The sequence below is a fragment of the Pangasianodon hypophthalmus genome, chromosome 8, assembly GCF_027358585.1.
Source record: "Pangasianodon hypophthalmus isolate fPanHyp1 chromosome 8, fPanHyp1.pri, whole genome shotgun sequence".
Taxonomy (NCBI): domain Eukaryota; kingdom Metazoa; phylum Chordata; class Actinopteri; order Siluriformes; family Pangasiidae; genus Pangasianodon; species Pangasianodon hypophthalmus.
In genome coordinates this window covers 9,962,609-9,988,713 of record NC_069717.1, presented here as the reverse complement: position 1 = coordinate 9,988,713, position 26,105 = coordinate 9,962,609, and the positions used below count along the sequence as shown (strand labels likewise).

The 26,105-nt window shown below is 37.9% G+C and overlaps 1 protein-coding gene across 2 annotated transcripts in view; it reads right to left on the bottom strand.

The window, feature by feature from the left end:
- The window catches only part of tafa3b (TAFA chemokine like family member 3b), a 111,104-nt gene that overhangs the window by 7,191 nt on the left and 77,808 nt on the right, over positions 1–26,105 (bottom strand). For both annotated transcript variants that reach the window (XM_026923227.3, XM_034306371.2), the window contains exon 3: positions 87–236. In XM_026923227.3, coding sequence (XP_026779028.1) covers positions 87–236 — 150 coding nt within the window. The remainder of the gene's footprint in view (positions 1–86; positions 237–26,105) is intronic.

Here is a 26,105-nt window from a genome sequence, read left to right as displayed (position 1 = left end):
TCTGACCTTTTTCAAAAGGTCAGAATGACAGAGCGAGGGAGAGAGAGAGGGAGAGAGACGGAGAGAGAGAGAGGAAGTGATATTACCATCGACGCAGGATGGAGCGGCTCTGGTCGTCCCGGCGACCTGTCCAGGTAGGCAGGAGCACTTGACAGTCTGAGATCTCTCTTCAATCTTGTTCTTATTACAGCAGCGATGGGCCGCAATTACTTCACACGTCCCAGCCTTCACATGCACTGTGGCAGTATTGAACACACACAGACACACACACACACAGTATGAATATAGGTTTAGTCATAATGAATATACTTACAGCTATAGCATATATATTTACACTTACTGAGCACATTAATACGAGCACCTTGTAGACCAGCAATTATCCAATCAACCAATCATGTGGCAGCAGTGCAATTTATAAAATCATGCACACACGAGCTTCAGTTAATGTTCATGTCAACCATCAGCATAGGGAAAAAATGTGATCTGAGTGACTTCGGCCATTGTTTGTTGGAGTTAGATGGGCTGATCTGAGTTTTTCAGAAACTGCTGATCTCCTGCCACTTTCATGCACAATAGTCTAGAGTTTACACAGAATGGTGTGGAAAAGCAAAAAGCATCCAGTATGCAGCAGTTCAGTGGGTGGAAATGCCTTGCTTAAGAGAGAGGTCAGAGGAGAATGATCAGACTGGTTCAAGTTGACAGGAACGAACTCAACCACTCTTTACAACTATGGTGAGCAGAAAAGCACTACACTCTGAACCTTGAGGCTGATGGACTACGACAGAAGAAGACCACATCAGGTTCTACTCCTATCAGCCAAGAACAGGAATCTGATGCTTCAGTGCACACCGGCTCAGTGAAACTGGATAATTGAAGACCAGGTGACATTTTTCTAATCTTCAGCTGTCCAGTTTCAGTCAACCTGTGCCCGCTGTAGCTTCAGATTCCTGCACAATTTTATGTATTGCCTTGCTGCTGATTAGATAATTGCATGAATGAGCAGATGTACAGGTATTCCTATTAAAGTGGCCAGTGAGTGTATATTCATATCCAAGCAGTATGTGTAAATTCATGTGACCCATATGTACTAGTTTGGACACACCTGCTTATAGATGGGTTTTTTCATTTTTACTAGTTTTGGTTAATAATGAGGTCACTATGGAGTAACACATGGAATTACACATTGACCAAGAAAGATGTTAACCTTAAAAATGCTCAGACAACATCAGTATGCCAAACAAACTGTTTAGAAATATGAACGTGGATCCATCATGTATATCAATATGTCCCTGTCATGCTGTGAGTTTAGTATTTAGAATAACAGGCTTTCCTGGTGACCATCTGCACAAATCTGTGCCTTCTTGCTGTTTGTTGCTCTGTATAATTCAGAATTATCCCCTGCAGAGTGTGGGTTTTGTATGTTTACTTGCAGAAGCAGACTTTACACATTACGCTAACAATTAGCGAGCCAGCCAGGAGGCGCAAAAGACCCACTGCTTTCAGTCTGTAAATGAAGAAGATCTGAGATGCACTCTTTCACCATTTAGTTGCTTTTCGTGAGTGTTTTGCCTTTTATGGAATTTTGTAGTCAGCGTTAAAAGTAAATCAGGTGTGTCATGAACATGCTTTTGCTATTTTATGCATGTGACATAATAGGCACGTAAGTACAAATAAAATCAGTGTTCCTGAAACTTATGTAAATCTTTGTGAATCTTAATTTGGTTTGGCCTACAAAAACTATTAAAATCTAGAATGCCAAAACTTTCCCCTATCATGTGACAACTACCAACCAGTGAGGGTGATTTATAACGTGTACTACCTCCGAGACATGTGAAGTCAGCATCTTTTTGAACCTTTTTGAACTTTTCCATTGGCTAGTACCACTGTGATTGACAGGGGAAAGAGAGTATGCCACCCCTCCCATTCAGAGGGCACAGCCCATTTTACTCTCATAGTCCTATCTAGTTGTGCTACTAATTAGTTTGAGATTCACCACATTTCTACCTTCTTATACTGTAGTAGAGGCTATGTCTTGATTTATAGTGTATTTTATTTGTATTTCTGCCCTGTCCAACATCTTCAGGTATTGATGTGTTGGGGGTTGGATTACAGCCCTGACCAATTAATTGCTGCAGAAGCCTTAGGGTTATATTTAAATGCGATATTATCCTAGCATTGAAAGCATGAACTCAGAGAACCATGTAAGCAGGGCCAAATAGCAATTGGACATTGTAAACTTGTATATAATGTTAGATTGGATTTATGGTCCAATACTGGATTGGATTATATTTAGACATGTTTTGTCAATTACATATTGTCAGCATGTACTTGTAATGATGCGTAGACATTTATCAAGAACTCCAGTGAAAGACATCATCAAATTCTGTTGGAGCAAGGATAAAGAGAAGCACTCGATTGGAGCAAGGATAAAGAGAAGCACTCGATTGAATTGGTGTCTTGAGTGAAGCAGAACTGTAACACAGCCTCAGGACCTTCAGGAGCTATGCAAAGACAGTAGAGTGATATATTTCAGCCTACTCGCCAAAAAAATCAAAATAAAAAATTGACAGAACCCAAGGCGGGGGAAGAAGGCTATAGTGATGTCTGAATCCCTTTTCCGAAAAAAAAAAAAAAAAAAGTATGGGAAAATATACTATTTCATAAACCAGCCACCCCAGGTCAAATTGGACAAATGATCACATGAACTACACAACATTTCCAAGCCTTGTAAAGCATAGCAAGTGCTGACAGGTTAAGATACCATACATCACCTACATTAACAAGATGATTCTGTCAAACTGAGAAGTCAGATAAGTGTGTTGATGGTGAAACTAAGGCAAAATGCGCAGTGCCACGGAGAGCTATCCAGACATTGCTATATGAGCACTTCAGGTTTACAGCTGTTTAAAATAGCCTAGTGATACTTGTGGAGAATACCAAGAAAAATTCACATAAGTCTGGAGACAATATTTGCAGCTGTGTACATGCCAACTGTGGAAACAGCCTCTGTCAGTGCTCTAATATCTCAGTAAGACTTTTCAAATTACATCATATAAACGTGGGCTGGGGGTAACAGTACTAATAAATGTTGTGACATCTAAAAATGAACAGCACAGACTGAGAGAACACATGAAGCCAAATAAGGAGCTCTGCACATTTCCGGAGTGGAACGAAGTCATCAAGTTAATCAGGAACACATATTTCACATTGATGTAGCTCACACTGACTATTTCAATTCAATTTTATTTGTATATCACTTTTAGCACTTGAAATTTGGGTGTCGATTTCTATCCCTAATAAGCAAGTGGCAACAGTGGCAGACTCAAAAGGGAACCTATCATCTTTTGAGTGATGAAATGATGTTCAGTATGAGTATATTGTCACTAGGAGTTCTGGGATAAGTGGGATAAGCACAGGACAGTCTTTATGGTTACAGTAGCAGTTCTTAGGTACAGATCTGCAGTATCCAGGTAATATTATCCAATTATCCACTGAAGCAAGGGTAAGTCTTGGGCAAGAACTGTTTTGGGGAATTGCAAATCTTTAGGTATCCGTATGCGATTATCCACAGCAGCAGAAAGTGAATCATAAGTTCAGAGAGCTCCACGTATGAGGATGAGTAAGTATGCTATCATTACCTTCCTAAATGTGTTGGTTCCAACATTAAAGATATGCAAAGAATAACATACGACAGACTGTGCTCTTACAAGAAAGTAATGCACGCCCTTTTGTGAGAGTGATGCGGCATGACACGAGTGTGTGATTCTGCTTATACCACAGTGATATGCCAATGATTACAATATTTATTTTATTAATGTATGAAACCTCATGCATTTTAATGGTTTAATATTTTTTAGTTAGATTTAATGTTGTGGAACATCCGAGAGACAAGTTAGTTCCTGTTCTCACCTGCGTTATAGCTGTGATAAACAGTCATTCTCTCACCAAGGAACCACCACTCACTCTCTCTCTCTCTATTTCTCTATCTCTCTCGCTCGATTGGATCTCTCTCTCAAAAAAAGCAGTTTGTCATTTTACCGAGAAAATGGACAGCGTAAGATCTTCTATCCTTAAGATTTTCCTGTGCTGATAAACTTCACAAAGCACCATAACTGTTACCAAGCACTTACAACCAAGTCTCCTTCCATAAATGTTAAATAAAGGTCTCCTAACAAAAAAGTCACCACATTTATGCATTTATACTTTTTTATACGTTTTATTACAACAATTATACATTTTACTTTGTTTAACAACACATTTTTTTACGTCTAGCGTCCGCCATACAAGTCCCTGTGTATTAGCTGTTACTATAGAAACAATAACGAATTACAACAAGCACATGAACATTAACTTATCGTTCACGTTACAGGAACTACCTGTGCTGTTTTATGAAAATAATGCAAACCTCCTGACCAATCAGATCCAATCATTTAACCACACTGTGGTATAAAAATAATTATTACATGAATATCATTTTTATTAATAGTAACAGAAATAATAATATTAATTAATTCTATATATGTCAAATCACACTGAAGTCAGCATCTTATGTTTCAATTCCAATATAAGGATCGTATCCGTTCCATATCAATTAATGCCTTGCATTAATTAGGAAAAAAAAAACTGAAGCAGGGGGAAATTCAGTAATCTTTTAATGACAGAGTCAAGAGTATGACATAAGTATGCTGATACTTCTAAACTCTTTGTGCAGTGTGGTGATATACATAAATTATTAAATTAATTATACATAAAAATGATCTAAGTGAACTGTTATTTTGTATGTAAACACCTAGCTCAAACAATGACTAACCTAATGGCAGTATGTGGTAAGTCCTTTATTATGAAATGAAACGTGTTATCAGTAGTACGTATACGGACATATTGCTATCAGTGGCATTCCGTAAAATAATTTTTTAAAAAAAACCCAGAGGCACAAGAGAGAAAACTCACTAAAAAAATACAGATAATGTGTCTATAAAGTCTGTGTGTTTAGCGGTTGTTTGTTTTAATATTCCCCCGAAATACTTGAACTAGGACATGGGACTGCCTCCTTTCTGTATGTCCTACAATTCCTAATGAGACTTATGCACTACATAAAATGGTGGATTGAAAGTGAGCTGAATAACATCACAGACTGAGAGCAGCTGTGGTGATTTTCTCTTCGTTCACTACTGTGAATCTTGTGTGAATCACTTTCGACTGGTGTAGAAGTGAGCAGGGAGTGCAAGCTGAGACCCTAACACATCGAAGAGAGCAGTTTAAAAGGCAAGAGACTGAGTTAACTAGCAGTCTGCGAATTCACGGCCATGCACATATTAGCCGTGTCTGGATAATGTAGCCATGGTAATATAGAGCTTAGTGAGATTTCATTGGATATTGGGGGAGGGGAATGACGTGGGAAATCTACAAGGACATTTCATGCAGACAGGAGCAATTGCTTTGTAACACCAATTAACTACAAGATTACTCTGTCATTACATTTTTTCTTTCTTTCTTTTTTTTTTTAATTATCGATTCCATTTCATTGAAATTGATCTGGTAACTGTGATAACTAAGAAGAGAGAACTCTTAATTTAATTTCACTCTTTGTTCATAAATGACCTGATTATTCAGTCAGTTCCTTGGGGAAAGTTTTCCTTCCGAGTCACTCGGCTGTGTCCCATGAACTCTATTCTGGATCTTGTACCTATATGTTGTTAGGTCACTGATCATGCATATGCATGACTGACCATATAAATGTAATCAGAGTAGAGGTATAATCATGAGAAGTCTGTGTCTTAGGTCATTAGAAATGTTACAGAACGTTGTAATATTACAAATATGAAGGTCAAATGTTATTATTCGTCTTTACCCGGTCTAAACATTGCACTGCTTTAGACCATATTAGTGAGCTGTCTAGAGAAACTGAGATACTAGTTACCAGCTTTACAGATCAGCAAAATTATATACCTTTATAATTCAGAATATAGCAGCATTATACCTCCCTCAACATTCATATGAAGTATTTTAGTTACTCGTCCTGAGCGCTCTTCCTATATTGATCACAAGAAACAGCTGAAACATGTAAGTGCCCAACATCTCACAAATCTAAGAAAGCACCACTTGTTTTTTCCATTTAGCTTTTAAACTAGCTTTTATTGCTTTCATAGATTTTCAATTTTGCACTTCGTTTTCCACCTACATGCCATTAGCTTGTTAAGAGGCAATCCAGAGTTCTCGTCTGATGCATTAAAAACATTTTGATTCGGATCAATAAAACACTAGTAAGGCCCTCATCCTAAAATTCTCTATCCTCTATTTCCCGAGAGTCAGAGAGCACCGTACTACTCTTTAACGAGAGCAAAAGAACGATAGAGCACAGCACAGAGAGGACAGAGAGTGCCGTATACACTCAGTTAGAGCACCAAACACTCAGAGAGAACAGCAGAAACATAAAAAGAACAGCAAAAATACAGAGCTATGAGTGAACCTGAATATCCTGAATATGACAGACAATTTGACAATATATGAGATAATATGAGACATCTTCCTTCTCTCATGGTATCCAAACAGCATGGTTCTCCCGCAGCTGATTTCGCATCGATAAATGGATTTTCAGATCAATGATCGATTTTCATTGTTGTGCTGAATTGTTTAGTCAAATTTCTGTATATCTTATAACTTTAAAATAAATAGCTTCTGACTTTTATAGATCCTGCTGATATTGTCAACTCCACAATTACTGGCACTTTTTAAGAGAAAGGACAAAATTTAATGTAGAAATTAAACAATTCTTTTAATAATTAAAAAAATTTAAATTACTTAACTACTTGCCTTTCCTCCAAAAAATCTATTTTACATAATGTTCCTCCTTTGCATTGCAGTAGCTTCTCTTAAAAAAAAACATTATTGCTTTACTGCTTTAATGGACATCCTTTAATTATTTAAGAGGCAGTGTACAAAGAAAAGTATAAGATAATCATTGTTAAAAATTGGTGGCGGATTGTTGATGATTTGGATCTGTTTTGCAGTTAGTGGTCCAGGAACGCTTATAAAGATTGATTATGTTATGAATCCCTCTAAGGATATACCAGGATACTCTAGTCCAAAAGCTGGTTGTCTCTGCCATGAGGTTAAGGCTTGGCTGATCTTTGAAAACCATTGGTTTATTCTCCAAGAAAATGAAAATATGTTCGAGGGAAAATCAGGAGTGCGAATACACACTGCAAAAAAAATGATATCTTGGATAGTGAACATATCTTGAATATTGACAAACATTTCCAATATTTCTTATTATGAGATTATGATAAATCAAATATAAGATTATCCTGCCTGTTCTTAGATGCTTTTACACATTTTAAGCTTTAAATTTTCTTTTTTTTATTGCCATATAATTTTGTCTTTCTAAAAATAAATTCTTAATTATCTGTCAATAGAACCAGACTATTTTTAATCATGAAATTAGTAAAAATTTCTAGAAGTATGTTTAATAATCATATATTTGGTTAATATTATAATAGGAAATACTACATGAATTTGACTTGAATTAAAGTGTTGCGTAATGTGTTTGATATAATAGTTATAGTTTTTTATGTAACCGTGTTTTTTTTATGCTGCATTGTTGATTTATTTATTGTCATTTTTGTCTGCATTGTTGATTAATGTGTATTGTACCTGTTAAATAAATAAAATGAATATAGAATAAGGGAATAACCTTTCAACAACATAATTAGCAAACAACAGCCAAATCAACACCAGAATAGCTGCAAGACACAAAATCAATGCTTTGCTATGGCCATCTCAGCTCTATTGAGAAAAAATGTGTTCAGAATATAAAGGAGTGTGAATGTTGTTCATGGAAAATGGTCCAAGATCCCTCTAAAAGTGTCTCCAACCTTGGGAGACATTATAAGGAGAGACTCACTGCTGTTATTCTTTCCAGACAAAGCTTAATTCTGATCATTATAAACCCAGTGATTTGCAATCAAAGCAAAATACCACTGATTGTATGAAAGGTGCCAATAATTTCAGATTTGACTGTGTCATCTCATGTCAGGTTCATGTCAATTGCACAATGAGAGCATCATGTACCAAACAATAGTACCATCAAATCTCTGTTCGCATTTTAACTGTCAAATCAACATCAAATAGCCATGATGTGAAAAACGGATTGATGAATTTTAGTGTAGACACACAAGCACATATTAAACTGTATAACAAGGATAAGCACCCAGGATACACAGGTCATTAGGAATGGTTTACCAAACTGTACATTATGTGTCTGATAATGTTGGACTTGCAACCCGAAGGTGAACCTGAAGGTCGTGGGTTCGAGTCTCAGGTCCAGCAGGGATTGTGGGTGGGGGAGTGAATGACCAGCGATCTCTCGCACCCTCAATACCACGACTGAGGTGAGACCCTTGAGCAAGGCACCGAACCCCCAAACTGCTCCCCGGGCGCAGCAGCAAAAAAAGGCTGCCCACTGCTCTGGGTGTGTGTTCACGGTGTGTGTTTGTGTTCACTACTGTGTGTGTGCACTTGGATGGGTTGAATGCAGAGCAAAAAATCCTAGTATGGGTCACCATACTTGGCCACAAGTCACTTCACTATCACTATCACTATAACGTGTAACGTGTGGAATGTTAGATAGTATGTTAGGAAATTATTATTGCCCTGCAGTTACAGAAAGTGACAAAGGAAAAGGAAAAATAGTAAAAAGAAATCACCCCTGAGAGTCTGAAAGCTTCAGAGTCTAACAGGGTTAAATACCTTAGCCAATCTTTCACAAAATTCCCTCTAGAATGATAAGAAAAAAGGATTCACCTTGTGAACAAGACCATTCATCACTGTCTCGCATCCTGCTCTGTTGCCCTCTGGTTCAGGTTCAGCAGCAGGGTTGTTTCTGGGTTCTTCAGCTGTGTGTATGTGTGTGTGTGTGTGTGAAACTCAGAGGACTTGACTGCAGAGCTGTAAACCTTTAGGATCATGAAGTGTTGATTTCTCAACACAGTAAATGTCATTTATTACAGCAAGAAATCCCACAAAGACCGAAACCCACTAACATGGCTAAGTCCAGGGACCCAAATCAAACCTAAATGTCAAATGCAAATATTTCTGTTATTTGCTTCTTAAATATGTGAGAAACAAGTTCATTTTTGCTGCAGACGAAAGGGAGGAGCAGTCTGACACTTCTGATGGACGTTTCGGAACTAACACGCTTGCAGGCCACAAGGGACTCTGTTAATTGCTCTGAGTGCAAATTAAAAATTTATTAGCGAGTCCTTGCGATGCAGTAATAATGACATCTCACTTCCTCCTCAGCCTTTAGCAATGTGTCATCATCACTGCTCAGCCAAGCCAGGAGAACTGTTGTGACCTTGGAACATCTGAGTCATGGTGGATTTTTCAGCACATTCACTGATAAAAAATACATTTACAATCCTACAATTATGCAGCTTTCAATTATTTTTTAACTAATCAACGTTCAACTCTGATGCTCTGTGCTTTAATCAGTGACCTGTTTATATGTTAAGTTCAATTCAGTTTTTTATGTATAGCACTTTTAACATTAATATACACTGTGATTTAGCATTGTGATTTAACATTATTATACTCTGTGCAGCTTGACAGAGATCCCTAATGGGCAAGCCAAAGACAACAGTGGCAAGGAAAAACTCCCTGAGACATCATGAGGAGGAAATCTTGAGACTCAAAAGGGAACTCATTCTCTTCTGGGTGACATTTGACGTGTTATTTCAATAATTACATTACATCCTATTTAACAAAGTGTTATTCAACCATTCAGCAAGTATTCAACCGATTCTAAGAAGGTTAAACTCTAACATTCCTACAATGTTAGAAAAACATCTGTTCTATTAACAGTTCAACTTCTTTTTGTTTCAGCCTGCAAGGGCAGATTTCTTCTGAACTAGATGAGTTTTCTCAAGTACTAATAGCAAAGTCACCTCATGACTGTGGCCTTGTGTGTTCTGCCTTTCCCATTCTCTTCTTGTCGAGGAGTTGAGGAAGTGGATTCACGATGCTGAGTATACTGTATATCTATTCATTCATTCATCAATCTTTAGTAATCTCGTTATTCTAGGCGCTGTCACAGTGGATTCATAGTCTATCCCGGGAACACTAGACGTGAGGCAGGAATATACCCTGGATGGGATGCCAGTCCATTGCACAGCACCAAGCACACACCCCTTTACATGCGTATTCACACCTAGGTGCAATTTAGAGTCACCAATCCAACTAATGGCATGCCTTACAGACACAGGATGCACATGGAAAACTCCACGCAGGCAGTAACCCGAGCTCAGGATCGAACTGAGGACCCTGGAGCTGTAAGGCAACACCATGATGCCCAGACTAGTATCCCAGACTAATCCTTTGATTTTTGCTAATCCTCTTACTCTTAACATCTGCACCATCAGAGAGAGTGCATAATTAGTGTAATTAGAAAGCTCACACAATGTTCCCAGTTAGATATAAATGTACACTATGGGAATGATGTTTTTAATGCTTCTACAATTAAAACATTGCAGCAACACTGTAGGAATATTTTATAAATATTCCGTAAAAACTTTCACAGAAAACTTGATATGAAGTTCCTACAACCAAAAAGTTGAGAACAAATATTCTGCTCAGCTGAAGTTGTTGAGTACAGCTGGCTACAGTCATCACCATCAAAAAAGCAACTAATTTCTCCCTTTCTAAATAGGTTTTATAATTGGCCTGCTGGGTTTTGAGTTTGGACATGTTCACAATGCAATCCATGCATGTGCTAAAGATCTGTCAGGCAGCCGTCTGTGCAGAAATAGCATTCTGTTGTCAGAAAGATTCACATCTCATCATGTCGCTGCTTGATGATGTTAAAGGCCTTGCTTGCAAAACCCAAAGTTCTTATGATGGCGAAGTGCTAAAAGCTCTTGTTTTTGATCTTTGAAATGTGTGAATGTATGGAGATTTTGGTGTAGACATTTTCTAGTGCAAGAATCGTGGATTGTAAACGGAGGGCAAACATTCCAGGAACTATTGGCGTGAGAATAACTCCTCCAGTGCCTGCAAAACAATATCATCTATTTTTAACGAGAAGCTGCAGTGTGTGGTTTATGGCTATGCGCCATCCCCTCTAATGCCAGGTTTTATAGGAGCATTGTGGCTCTCCTCCACCCCTGCCCTCTTCCTCTAAATGAAGCCATTACTGCAGACAATGCTGAGGCATCGCCCCTTAACTATTCATGGAGGGCTAAAACCTGATTATAAACCATTCTGCTGCAGCTTACGCTCACTCTAAATTGACAGGCCACAGCTGTCTCACTACAGGAGACCAGGGCCAACTCCCGATCATACTTACGAAAAGCTCACTGAATGACAACTGTCCCTCTGAGACGACTAGTCAGAAGCTCACCCACACACTGTCATAAAAAAAAAATGTAGAGGCCCTGCCTGCAAGAACCTCTCTCCTCCCACTCCCACTTTGATACAGAAATGTCTGAGGAGAACAGAAATCTCATCATATCTCTGCAGGAGACAAAAAAAAGGCTGAAGATGAAAAGCAGCATGCTCCATAGTTAACCCTAATAAAGAAAGCTTTTCTGAGTGCTCAGTCTGCTATGCACTAGACAGTTCGCTTCTAAAAGGCCATTTTGGAGGAAGTGTTCCTATTTTGATGCTGTCATGTTCCAAATCGCTTCACTCTGCCCATCACACCAGCTCTGTGATGGACAGAATCTTGGAAAATGACTGGCCTCTATCATGATGGCCGCTGGAGAGTGATTTAGCCAATCAGTGCTAAAAAAGCATTTCACAATCAGTGGGGTCTCCGCCGTCCCACAGCTCTTACACTGATAGCTGTGTCCGTATGAAGTGATGAATCCTGACATCCAGACCAAATTGCAGCCTTATTCACCACTAACACACTTCAATTGCTTGCATGCTGTCGATAATTTCAATCTTGACTTATAGGGCTATATCTGCTAGCGGTTTGTAGCATTGCAAACCATATATTGGCATTAAAAGCTGTAAATATTTATTGAACAGACACAAAAGGCTTTTATGCTTAGAATAAGATGAAAATATTGTTTTGTGCGTTGGGGAGCTGCATACGCATTTGTAGGAGTTTCATACTCAAAGCACAAAACAATGATTTGGTGACTACATCATACAGAAACAATTTTACGATAATATGATCAAAAGACAGTCCAAAGGGGAAAAATATTAAGTAAGGAATGAAACACTTTGGGATTGTGTTAAAGGAAAATAATCTCCATCACACTGGGTTGCTGCCTTTACCATCTGCACAAGTGTTTTATTCCTCTTTTACCACAGCAAGATGTTGTGGAACATCCATGAACCAACTTCTTCTAATCACTTACATTATAACAGCTATAAACAGTCATTCACTCATCAGCCTCTCTTGAATTTAATAAGACAAAAAGTGCAGTTATGTTACTCTGAAACTGCAAAGCCCTCCATCCTGAAGACTCTCCCTTGTCAGAAAATTTAAAGTGACAGCCTTACCTCTTACATCATATCAATGATGTTTATAATAAAGTTTATAATAAAGCCATATAAAGTCCAAAAAAAGATGAAACTACCGTCTGAGCTTCTCCTTTTGACCAATCAGATTTGAGAATTCCACAGCGCTGAGGTATAATGTATGTTTAATGACAGCGGAAAGTGCAGCTGGCTCATCTCATTATTATGATTTTATTAAAATCAATTAAAACCATATAGTAAAATTCAACATGGATTTTTCATTGCACTTACTACATGCACTTGGTGCATTAAATGCAACTCATGTTCAGTTAATCTTACTACTTGAACAGAAAGGACACTCCTTTAAGTCCATGTGCTTGTTATTTGTGTGTAAACAGTGCTGCAGAAAAAGTGTATAAAAAAGCATTGGCATGACGTCATCTTTCAGTACGAGCATGAGCTGTGTCAGAATTAAAATTTAACTAATAAAAGACTTTTCAGCTCGGTGTCAGCTGCCATGCTTGTCACTTCCTTTGGAAAACATTCCTAAGATTAGTGCATTTTTACCCATGATATGCAGATTAGATTTAGATTAGATAGGAGACAGCAGGCAGGAGTTTAGGTCAGAAATAGTAGACACTTATTCGTAATTAAAATGATCATGACTGGCCTCGAGATAATCACTTAAAGACCAGACTCAAAATGGGACATCTTTCGAAATCAAGGAAAGGGCTAAAGTAGCAAAATTGGAGCAATTATCCTGTAGTTTCAACCAGCCATTACTAAAATATGGGCCATCATCATATCATCAGTAAGAAAACAACTGAATTACAGATACAGTTCCTGAATATATGACTTCACTACTAGTGTTACCTCAAATACAAACAGTTCAAATATTTGTTTTATCTTTGAAAAAGACTGTACCTTGGTGTCTAGGTTAAAATAAAACATTTTTGAGTTTATTTCATTTTGTAGAATTAAACCTCAGATTATCTGCATTAGAAAAAAAGAGAACAATTTCCGATTTAAAAAAAAAAAAAACATAGTGTACAAAATCTCATACTGGCTAGAAGACACCTTTTCTTGACACTCTCTGACATACACACACTGTCTCTAGAATATATATATTCTTGTTTTTAGCATGAAAAGATGCTTCAGAAAAGTGTTGCTGAGAGCAAGAATGTGAAAAAGAGATGGAGACAGAGAAAATAACACAAACTCACAGAGACAGTAACCATTTCACTAGCAGAGCTACAGCTTTTATTGATCTGCTCAATGGCTTCTATAAATCAGACAAGCACATCCATTCTAAATACAATGGCTATTATAGTGAAGGAAAACACATAGAGACATGCATTAGTGGATGCACACGTGCTACACACACACACGCTCACACACACACACTACCACATGTTTTTTTTTTTTGCTTCAGCAGAGGCCCAGTGACTGCAGACAATGCTGAAAACACCTGCAGGTTTTTTTAAAGGGTTTAACCTACAGTAGATCAGCAGCACCTCATCAGCTCGAAAATGCCACGATTGCCAGCGAGACTGCTGAGCAAACAAAGGAGCACGAGCACAAAAGAAAAGTGCAAAGAGAATGAAGTAATGGAGATCCTGCATCATCCAGAGAGGAGCTTTATCAAAATATGTTAGTCAGCAAAACTGACTCATCTGCTTCCTATACAGAGAAGAAGTGCACAGCTTTTTATTTTTATTTATAACACTAGAGAGAGACAGAGAGAGAGAGAGAGACAGAGAAAGTGAGAGAGACAGACAGAGAGACTCTGAGAGATAGACTCAAAAAGAGAGATAGAGAGAAACAAAGAGAGAGAGACTCTGAGAGAGAGACAGAGAGAGAGAGACAAAGAGAGAGACTCTGAGAGAGACAGACTCAGAAAGAGATAGAGAGAACAAAGAGAGAGAGACTCTGAGAGAGATAGACTCAGAAAGAGATAGAGAGAACAAAGAGAGAGAGACTCTGAGAGAGATAGACTCAGAAAGAGAGATAAAGAGAACAAAGAGAGACAGACTCTGAGAGAGATAGACTCAGAAAGAGAGATAAAGAGAACAAAGAAAGACAGACTCTGAGAGAGATAGACTTAGAAAGAGAGATAAAGAGAACAAAGAGAGAGAGAGACTCTGAGAGAGATAGACTCAGAAAGAGAGATAAAGAGAACAAAGAGAGACAGACTCTGAGAGAGATAGTGTCAGAGAGAGACAAAGAGAGAGACTCAGAGAGAGATAGTGTCAGAGAGAGACAAAGAGAGAGACTCAGAGAGAGAGACAAAGAGAGAGAGAACCTGAGAGAGACAGACTCAGACAGAGAGACAAAGAGAGAGATTCAGAGAGAGAGAGAGAGACAGAGAGAGAGAATCTGAGAGAGAGATGCTGAGAGAGATAGACTCAGAAAGAGAGATAAAGAGAACAAAGAGAGAGAGAGACTCTTGACATGGTGAAAAACTATTAACACCATTTTTGTCAGTAGAAACACAAATTATTCAAAAACAACAAGAAAAAAAAAAACAAAGACAACTTACAGTAATCCAGTATTAGAAACAGGTAAAGCATCTTAATAAATAAAGAATAAATTAAAGAATAAAGAATAAACATAATTAGTAATTCAGCAGTACGCTACCACTTTCTTCATCAACCCACTGATCCCGGCAATGGTTTTCCGGCACATTTCTATTTTTAAGGGAACGATAAATAAAAACATTCATTTACACAAAGGAATGCCGACTCCTAATAGCCATCTCTCACGTGCTCTCTCTCTCTTTCTCTCTCGCTCTCTATATCTCACACACTCGCACCTCACAGCCTGTATCTGATCACCTCTGTGATAAACACAGACATCATGGTGAGATCTCGTAATGGCAGTAAATTACCATCAGCGTTGTTGGAGCAGTGCTGTAATTTGTAGTATGATTTAAAGCAGCTGCTGTCAGAGAACCCGTGTCTGCGAGTGTGAGTGCGGCCGGAGGAAGTCACTCATCTCACACACACACACACACACACGCTGCCTGAGATCTGGAGTGGTGATACAATCCTGCCTTCATCAGCCTAATCGATTAGTGCGATAATGCTCTAATGAATACTGCATGTGAGAGTACAAGGTGTCGTGAATGTGCATGTGTGAGCGTGAGGAAATCGTATTTCATCTTTTTGCTATCTTCAGCCAAGTGTGTGAATGAATTAATAAATTAATTTCATGATTAAAATACATTTAAACAGAGCTGGGCTGTTATAGATGCAAAATCACTAATATGTCATTAACAGGCTGTCTAATGAGTCATGAATATACCTGAATACAAAAAATGTATTATAGCATGAATTAATTTCCTTCCTTCACTTCATTTAGTTAAATTTACCTATTGAATAAACTGTACACAAAGTAATTAGTAAAGACTGCTAATGTTAGCTCTGTGTGTGGTGGTCATTGATAAGAAGTCATTCAGCTAGCAGAGATGTTCTTTCACATGAGTGGTGTATCTTCTGTATGATGTCATACCGACATTGATACATGAGTTGAAATTATTTTGTCTCCATTTTCTGTATTGACATTGTATCATCACTGACATTTCATGATGATCATCATCACGACTCATGCTTGTTCGGAAATGTAAATGTATAACAAGCAATGAACTACTGAAGTACTTATTTCACTTGAAACTTTGTTACTCTTACCCAGGTGTGTGTGTGTGTGTGTGTGTGTGTGTGAAAGTTTTCAGTCGTCTAGACCATGATGTCTCATAGTAGAAAGTTATGGTGACCCATAATCCAATCTTGAACATATTTTGCCATTGGCAAACGACATAAAATACATAAAAATATATTACTTTCAAATTGGCTATGCTGCTTTTGTTCTCTTTGTGCAACTGCATGAATGTGCAGCAATGAATGCATGTGCGAGTGGGTATGAGAGTGTGTGTATGTGTGTGTCTGTGTGTGTGTACGTATGTGTGTATGTTGGTGGGTGAATGTGAATGTATGTGTGTGTGTGCGTGGTTATGTGGATGAGTGGGTATGGATGTGTGAATGAGAGTGTATGTGCGTGTGAGAGTGTGTTTGTGGGTGGGTGTGGATGTAACAAATGGTTCAGTCCTGCCAGCATGTGACTGAGTAGAACAGCAAAGTGGATGGAGCTTTCTATCAGTGCTATACATCTGTGTGTGTGTGTGTGTGTGTGTGTGTGTGTGTGTGTGCGCATGTGTGAGTCAGATTAATCACAGTCCCTTGAGGAGCCCAGCAACCCTTATACATTAATACTCTCCAAAGTTATTAACTCCCCAGGCAGAACGAAAGAGGGAGAGAGAGAGAGAGAGAGAGAGAGAGAGAGAGGGAGAGAGAGAGAGATATGGATAAAACCTCCTGCTGTCGTGACGGTTAAGGGCTCTCTGTCATCATTTGCAGCCATTCCCGTGGCCGCTCATCAGGGAGGGATTGTGGCAAAGGTGTAAAGAGAATCTTGATCACAGCTGAACCGAGCGCCGAGGCGTGCCTCATATATCACACACATGGCGGTCAAGCATGGAGGAGATATCGCTAACCTCCCACTAAGTGCTCTCTAAATCTAAATCTTATTTTCTAACTCACGGAAATGTTCAAATAACCAAGAAATGCCCACTAGGCCTGTCACAGTTTGTAGCTGTGCCAAAAATACTGTGATATCTTGCCGGCTATTGATGACATCTACACATTCTCATGCTAGAACAAGGCCAAAGCAATAATAAAGGCCCCAAACCACCTAAGTCACAAAATACCCCTCCCTCTCAGGGTCTGAAAGAAATTGAAGGACAGCTTCTATCCTCTAGCAATCTGTATCCTGAAAACTGCAATTACTTTCCCTGCCAATATTTGCACATCGTGAAAACTTTATGTCTATTATGCAGCTTATTTGCACAATATCACACAATATTGTACTGCTTCGCTAATAGTTTCCGCACTCAGAGAATACACTGCAGTAGTTTTATGTATTTCTTATTACTGTATATAACTCCTTTGCTTGTTATAGCAATTCACTGCTCATATCTTGTTTACTGTATTTGTGTTAACCGGGTTGTATTTATTGTACTATATAATTTTGTATTGTACTGTATCACTTTTTTTGTTAAGTCTCTGGCATTGTATGTTAGCCCTATTATGCTTTTTGTAGTCTGTAACATGCCAAGCTAGAACAAGAGTAAAAATTCCAGTTCACTCGTACACCCGATGTACACATACAGTACCTTCTTGATCTTTTATCAAGCAGATTTACCTTGTTGTGAGATCGTTATTGATATTTACATTATGCTATACAGTACTGTGCAAAATAATGATGGGAAAATGTACAGAACATTAAATCCATTTTCAGTCAAACAGCCGTGCAGTGCGTATTTATGCAGGTCAGTGTTAAAGTTCAGTATTACACATAAAATAATTACAGACTTCACATTATTTCTAGTGTTGAAGACCTCTGAGTGATTTTAATTGTAAGTGGAACTTTAATATTGACCTGTATAAATAAGCACTGCTTGGCTGTTTGATTACAAATGGAATGAATGTACTGTACATTTTCCCATCATTATTGTTTGCCACCAAATATTTAACAGTAAGTACTGAAAGGCCATTTGATTGAAAATAAAAGGGTGGTCTGACTTTTGCACAGTTCTGTATATGGATATTAAAAATGCTTGAAAATGCCAAGGGGCAAAACACAAGGTTGTAAACCTGTTTCCCTTGAGCACACCCCGGTGGACATTTCTTCTGTACAACTGCATTAAAGCACATAGAGGAGTGAATCATTTTTCCAGCCATGGAAGAAGACACTGAAAGATGTTGGATGGGATGTTCTGGAAAGATCACTGAGAACCAGGAAATGTGTAAAGGTGGTCTGTTTAGTCAAAATAAGCATATTTTAGCATATTTATTCTACAGAATGTAGTAGTTGGAATTCTGGCCAGATTTATTATTTCTCTGGAATCAACTGTTAAATTGCTTATATCTTGTTTTCATACCATCTCTGAAATTTCTTATTTGGTCAAATTCTATTTGGTTGCTTGGTGTATTCTTTGTTGGAGATGGAATTTGAAGAAATACAGCCATCCTTTTAAACAGCCACTGAACAGCGCTGAAAACCTGGTTAGTTCACATTTAATATTTGCAGTAGGTTAGATCTCGCTGTCTTTGAGTAAATACCAAGGAATTGTGGGTGTGTTGCTCAGTGCATATAGAGAAATGAGAGCGTCTCTGAGTGGGCATATCTTGCAGGTCAGAGATGGAAATATAGATGTGTATATGAGCCCATATACAAGCATCTTTATGGTAGGAAGAAGGAAGCAGCGCAAAACACATTTTAGTTATTTGTTACTTTTGTTAGTTTAGTTATTATTAGTTTAAATCTGGATACAGCAATTTTACCGAACACATCAATTACTCATGATTTAATTTCTTCTCAGATGGAACTACTTTAGGAATCACTCCCTTACCAAAACTCCCTGTACTCCTTTGCAGTCCAAATCAAAGATCAGTGACTGAAATTATCATATGGCTGTATCTGTAATACACAAAAGCTCTTCTTTGGGAAATAGGTCAATTTAATTATATTAAACTCCTGAGAACATTTATTATACTGAATACACTTGATAAAAGTATATGTGGTGAGTTGATGCTAGTTGTAGCTAGCTAGTATATATTAGCCTAACAAGACAGGCAATACAAAAAGTGGTTAATCTTTTTCAGCATTCAACAAATGGTTAATCTTTGTCTAATCAACACTTCTGAAATTATTGTTTGATATTTATTTGTTGAGGAAATTTTCATTATATTTTACATACAAGGCTGAGCTTTTTTCTTTATTTATTATTTAAATTTTGTCATAAAAAACCCATATATATATATATATATATATATATACACACACAGATTTTGGTTGATAGTAAGCTAAGGATGCAACTTTCATCAAATGGACACCTGTCAAAATTTCTGTATAATGTGTAATTATATGGTAAGTGGTTGTTCTGCAGACGTCTGTAGATGTGAGTCATTCTAAGACAGCATTGTATGAGTGATGTCATATATAGAAATCACAGAAAATCAAAAAAGTCCAGAGAAAATGTCCTGAGAACTGCTTACAGATATTTATCATATGAGTGTCCTACACTGTACACAACTGTAACCTTCAAGCATATTTAATATAACTATAACCATTATAAAGCTTTAATGCATATTAATTAAAATGTTCTATTTAATATAGATCACACGCTAAAACTCCACACTCTCATATAAACACACACACGCACACACACGTGAACTGGAAATGTGCAAATTTTCAGGTCATTCAGGTAGTTGAGGTTATTATTATGTTGCAATAAACATGGGACATTTTTAAATATAAAATATTTCTTTGGCAGAAAGACATGGGTTTTCAAACTTCTCAGGAAATCTTGCCCAGTGAACAAAATCTCCCAATGTTGTTGAATGCAACATTCATTCAAATTTATCCTAAATAATTTGTCCTGACAGTATGCTGCCTTCTGAATTGGATTTTATCTTATTAACCAAAACTGCTTCCTTCATAATGAATGCACAGTGACAATATTGTGAAGTGGCCACCATAACATTATCGTATATGTTGAATTTAATGATATATCATATCGATTATCTGAACAGATGCAGAGAATAATGACATATTTTACAACCCTCCATATTCAGTTTCCTTAGAAAGGTTGCCTATTATTAGGGCATGTTAAATAGTTAATAAGCTGTAATATATTAGCAATAGCTTAACCCCTCCAGCAAGGGCAGTCCTCATATTGGAAGGCATCGCTGTGTGTGTGTGTGAGTGTGTGTGTGTGTGCACTATAAGTGAGCGTTCCTTAAATATGCTTTTTTATAGCATGTCCTTCATACTTGCCACAAGCACACCATCACACGATTGCAGACACACTTTCACCATCTAATTCTATCATATACTGAGCTTTTTCACTTAAAGTACCTTGTTATTTCATCCTTCGTACATGGGCTATTCATCATCTTGTCTCGAGTGACAAGGAGACGTAGTCCTTGCCTATCAGCCCTTCAGAGTGGACAAGAAATCAAAAAGGAGAATCTTAAAAGAAATATGGGACGGAGGAAGCTCTAGAGGCATCAACATTACTATTTCACATATAAGGAATAACATGACAGGACACGCTGTTATAGGAAAATAATCAATGATGTGGTTATCTGATGCAACCCAGAGTGAAGCGGAATTACTGCTACCACCATGAAGGTGATTATTTTCTTATTACTGCACATCTGGAAGTTCTCAGATCATATGTTTTATCCATTTATAGTTAAATGTTTAATGTTGTGGAACGTCTGCGAGACAAGTGAATTCCTGTTATCACTTACGTTATAGCAACTATGGATAATCATTTCCCCATCGGCCGCTCTTTTTTTCTTTCTCTTGAAATTAATAAGATTAAAAAAACCTCACAGCTTGTCATTTTACAGAGATAATCCTTCGTGCTGAAGATTCTCCCGTGGTGGACAAAAAGGGCTGATGCCTTCCATAAATGTTAAACAAACATTTTACAGAACGCTTTGCCATATCAATGATTATACATTATTCTTTGTTTAAAAAAAAATTCATTTTTTAATTTATTTATCATTAGTCTTAGATTATGTTTAGCATCCACAGAGCACTAATTCCGATGAGGACACAATTTAGGTATGGACTACACATGCACATACTGCACTATGACCATCTATCCCTTACACTGGACAATCCACATAAACAAACCAACCTGCACATTCCTGAGACAATCTATGTAACACTAACTTGCCACATTGTGCATGCCGTTGTCTTTTGTGATGTTTTGTTGCACTGCTGTTGATCTGCTGTTGCCCCCTATGTCTCATATGTCTCTTATGTCTTATTTTACTACACACACCTCCAGAATCATGTCTCCTTGTACATGACTATCTGCATGCCATTACCACTACTCACTATGGCCTCTCACACTCTTGCACTCCAATCCCCATTCGCACATTTTGGACATGACTATGCTTGCATATTCTTCTGTGTATTGTATAATCTATTTATACTAGGCTTGGGACAATTCATGGTAGTTTCGGGAATCATCGACAGAGTCCAACTATAGCGATGGCTATCACGCCGGACAATTTAAATGTCTGTGAGAATATGTGGTGTCTGCTGCTTTAAAATTAACAGATATAAACTGGGTTGTATCTCATAACACGTGTTTCCGTTTTGCCTATTTTTGTAGTTCTATACGATCTTTAAACCTTAATGGCGTCTGACTTCAGAGCAGGGCAACAAAACGTCTTTTTGTGTTGCCTCTTAGCTTCCCTCGTCCGTGCTTGCCAAACAGATACAACCGTGAATGTCTTCGCTCTCAAAACATGAACAGATGCTTAAAGTAAGGAAGTGAAACAACATGTTTATCACGGGCCACTTCACTATACAAGAATTTAATAAGTTCTCTTATTTCTGTTCACCACAGCGCACATGCACATGTAATTTATATAATATTTTTAAAGAATTTTAATGAGCTTAGTTACAGCTAATAATTCATTAGGTTTATTTACAGTTCCGTTTTGCAAGTGTTCCTGACTTTGTTAATGAGTAATTAATTAATTAATTTATTAAATTAATTAAATTAAGCAGCGAATAGCAGCTACAGCCAACTCGTAACCAGCTTCTGGTATTTTTTCCTACTGTAATGACGTAACACGTACAACGTACAAGGTGCGCATTATATACGATCTCACAAGCCTACTTTATACTGATCTGTATGTAGATCCTGTTTAGCCCAACTCCCATGATTGGTTGTTGTTGTTGTTGTGTTTGTCTATAAGCAAAGCTCTGGAACCTCGTACCACAATGAACATACTACAATGAATATACTGTGTACAGCTCCTTTTGTGTGACAAATAAAACTTGAAACCTGAAACAAGAGTGTCCCTGTGCACACTGTTAATACAGAAACAATAACATATTAGAAAGAGCCCATTAATACATACCTGTGATTTATATTATAGCTGGAACTATTGACAGAGCTGCTGTCATAGAAAATGAATCAATTTTCTGACCAATCAGATTACACTGCACTGTGGTATCTGCAGAAACAGAGCATGCAGCATTGCCAGTGTGACTGATGATAGTAATCAACCAATTATATGATTACTTATTTCTTCTAATCCAGGAGAGTGGTTTTGCATGCTGTAAATATTTGAGTGTAAACAGTTTGAATCCACACACTGTGCTCTGCCTGCTAATAATGTGATTATGTGTTGGTGTGTATGCTGAACCTGATCTTGTGAAAAATTCATAATAATCTCATTTTAGTTTGTGAAGCTGTAAGAAAAGGTACGGAGTTGACCTTTTCAACTTTCCATACAAATTGCATCAAGTGAGTGGTTATGAATTTGTGTGTACAAAAAAATGTTGGTATACGGAACACACTGCTTTTTTTGTTCAGTATCGCTTGTTGAAACTATACGGAGAATTTCTCCCCCGTGTGTTTCGTGGCTATATTCAGCTCTTCCTGCAATATTACTCTTTGTCTGGCACTGCCAGGAAACATGGAGGCATCTCTTCTAAAAGATACCGACCTGGAAAAGGGTGCAGGCATCGATCCTGAACCATTTCTGAGGCATTTGGTATTTTGGTTCATCTATTCCCATTGGTCCATGATATGGGATTGACTTTGTAGACCACTCAGTTCAATAAAATCACCTTCGAGATCCTGCAGATTAAAGCTATAGCAACTTTTTTAGCAACCTTTTTTTCTCCCTACTACAAAACCAATCAGCAATTACAGTATATCACTTTGTCCTTTCATCAGTGTTCATTCATCTCTAGCTATTTTTGGTCTAATTTGAAGAATATAGCATAGCATCAGTACTCGAACAGTTTGTCCTTCATGCATGTATGTGTGTGTGACTATTAACAAAACATGATCTAAGGAATTGATGTGCTTTTCTTTGGAGTCAGGTTGCTGTGAGTCAGTGGGATCAGGATGTTGCCGGGAAAACCAGCACATTTTAGTACAAGCTGCTTTTATCTCCTCCTTTGTGTGTGTGTGTGTGTGTGTGTGTGTGTTCGTGTAGGGAGAATGGAAACCATGGCAAGTGATCATTAAATAAATTCCCTTGTATAAACCTATGCTTAAACAGCATGTGTTAATCAAAGGAAGTGAGAATACTGGTGCGATACACAAGGACTCACCTAATTTCTCGAAATATATTTGAATCATTGAGTCTGGGTACTGCTCTCATTTCTGTAACTCTGCTTTAAATGAAAGCTGCATCCTGGGTGACCTGCATATCAATATTTATAATCAATATGTTATCTTCAGATGTGCAAAAGATTTATTTTATGATGAAATCCTGTGCTCATTTTTTTAGTTTTACTCTCTTTCATTGACATGTTGGTCTATTTTCACTTTGGCTAATGGTTGCCTGCGTTACCCCCCAGGGCTTTCGACTGCCTACTGATAGTGGGGCCAGTTGGAATAGAGCGATGCAGCAGCGCTTTAGTCCTTCACTTTGTCCATCTTTCTCATCTCCTTATCTGTACACTCTGCACAACCAGATCAGCTTCCAAAGCTTCGAATTTTATGCTAATACCACCCTCAACACCATCACGCTTGTCAGATCACAAACTAGCCTAAATCCTTGCCGTAACTCTGCAGTATAGTTGCATGGCATTCTGGAACTTTGAGTCCAACTTTTGCTGTCTCCACTACTTCTACATTGGATTTTTCATTAATATGACATTGAACATTGCTGGAAAATAGTCCTAAAATAAGCTCTTGCTCTTTTCTGCTATTAAAAACACCATTGTAACATTGTAACTGTCATCATGACACACAACTACTCATAGGAATAATGATAATACAGCAACAAATTAGCACCAGCATCGCTCAACACATCACAAATATTTCAGTATAGATATATTTAATGTTGCAATGTGGAGATTTCCTTTAATGCCACGTTGTCACTCCAAACAGGAGTCTCCAGTGTTATGTCTCATTTTGGTGTCTTCACATGTACACTTGTAGAGACAAAGGTCTGCTGCAAGGATGCCATTTTACATTTCTCTTTGAGTGTGTGTGTGTGAGTGTGTGTGTGCGCGCATCTGTGCCCAACCTCAACCTGTCAACCACTGGCCCACTTTTCCCCTTCCTGCCTTTTATGAAGAAAGATGGCAGAAGTGAGAGTGCAGCAGAGAAAATGTCACGGCCTAAATTCCCCCTTGGCAGCCTAGGAAAGCTTTTTTTTACATCAACAGTTTACCATCTTTCACATACACCCAAACAAACTCAAAACTACTAGACACAAGTTTGCCATCACAATCGTGACAACTCTATCAGTGTGTGTTGTGTGTTTCTGAGTTACAGCAGTGAGTTACTGAAGCTGAACCAAACCCTCCTCCAGCTGCTGTTCTCACTGCACACTGCTAATATAGCACGGCCCATTAACATGTAAACGGATGACTAATTTATAAAGCCTTTTAATTGGTGGGCTGGCCTGGTCTCTTACTAAAGTCCGTTTAGGCAAGGTTGTGAGCACTAATCGTATTCATCAGCGCAGATTATTATGAGAGCCTCACATCTTAAACATTGTGAACCTGCATGACATCAAATTATTCTCACTCTTGCCTTCTCTTTCATGCCTCACCCGCTTTCTCTACGGTATGACTCAAACACACTGTCTCTCTCTATCTCGCTCTTATTAGAGTTACTGTTCTTTATGTTCTGCTTCTTTGATCTTTAAGGTAATAAAGTCAAGAAACCACATAATGTCCATTGACAGCATTATGTCCATGAATATTATACTGATAAATGGACACACAAGCCCCCTAGTGGTGCCCCCAATTCACTAAAACCAAATAAATGCATTTATATTGCAAAATTATCTCTTTTCCTCAAGACAGCGTGACCCACTATGGCACAGTGACACATCCAAACCTAGAATTATTCCATCTTTGTGCCTGTTTTGGTTTTTCAGTGAATAATGTAACACATGAATGTAGGAGGAATACTCTGGAGGTTGAGAACAGAGTTTGTTTTAATGCTGGCCAACAAAGCCAAGGGTGCCATTTCTTTACTCTTACTACATACTTATTTTGAGCCAGTATATAGATAATATTAACTGCAAACTTGTCAGACGCCATTATGTTATACCCTGTGTGTGTTATAACCATGGGATTTGGCCCAACTTCAAGACGGGAACATGGAATTAACACGGTTAAGGAATGTAAAATCAAGCTACATATCACTGACCATTGAATCAGTGTTTCCGCCACGGGAGAGTCTTCAGGGCTTTGCACTTTCTGGTTTCTCGATAACACAACAGGCTTTTTCTGTCTTATTAACTTCAAGAGAGAGAAAAAAAGAGAGAATGGAGAGGGAACAACTGTTTATGGTTGTTATAATGGCTGTTATCCTGTAACAACAGGAACTAACTTGTCTTGATGTGAACACCATTAACTGTAACCAGTAAATGGCTAAACATATGACATGTTCATTAATAAATTAAAAACTGCAATCGTTTGCAAATTGTTGTCGTATAAGAAGAATATAGTATAAGAATACTTCAGGACATGCTGTTATTGGAAAACGATCCAATTCATGTCATGGATTATCTTCC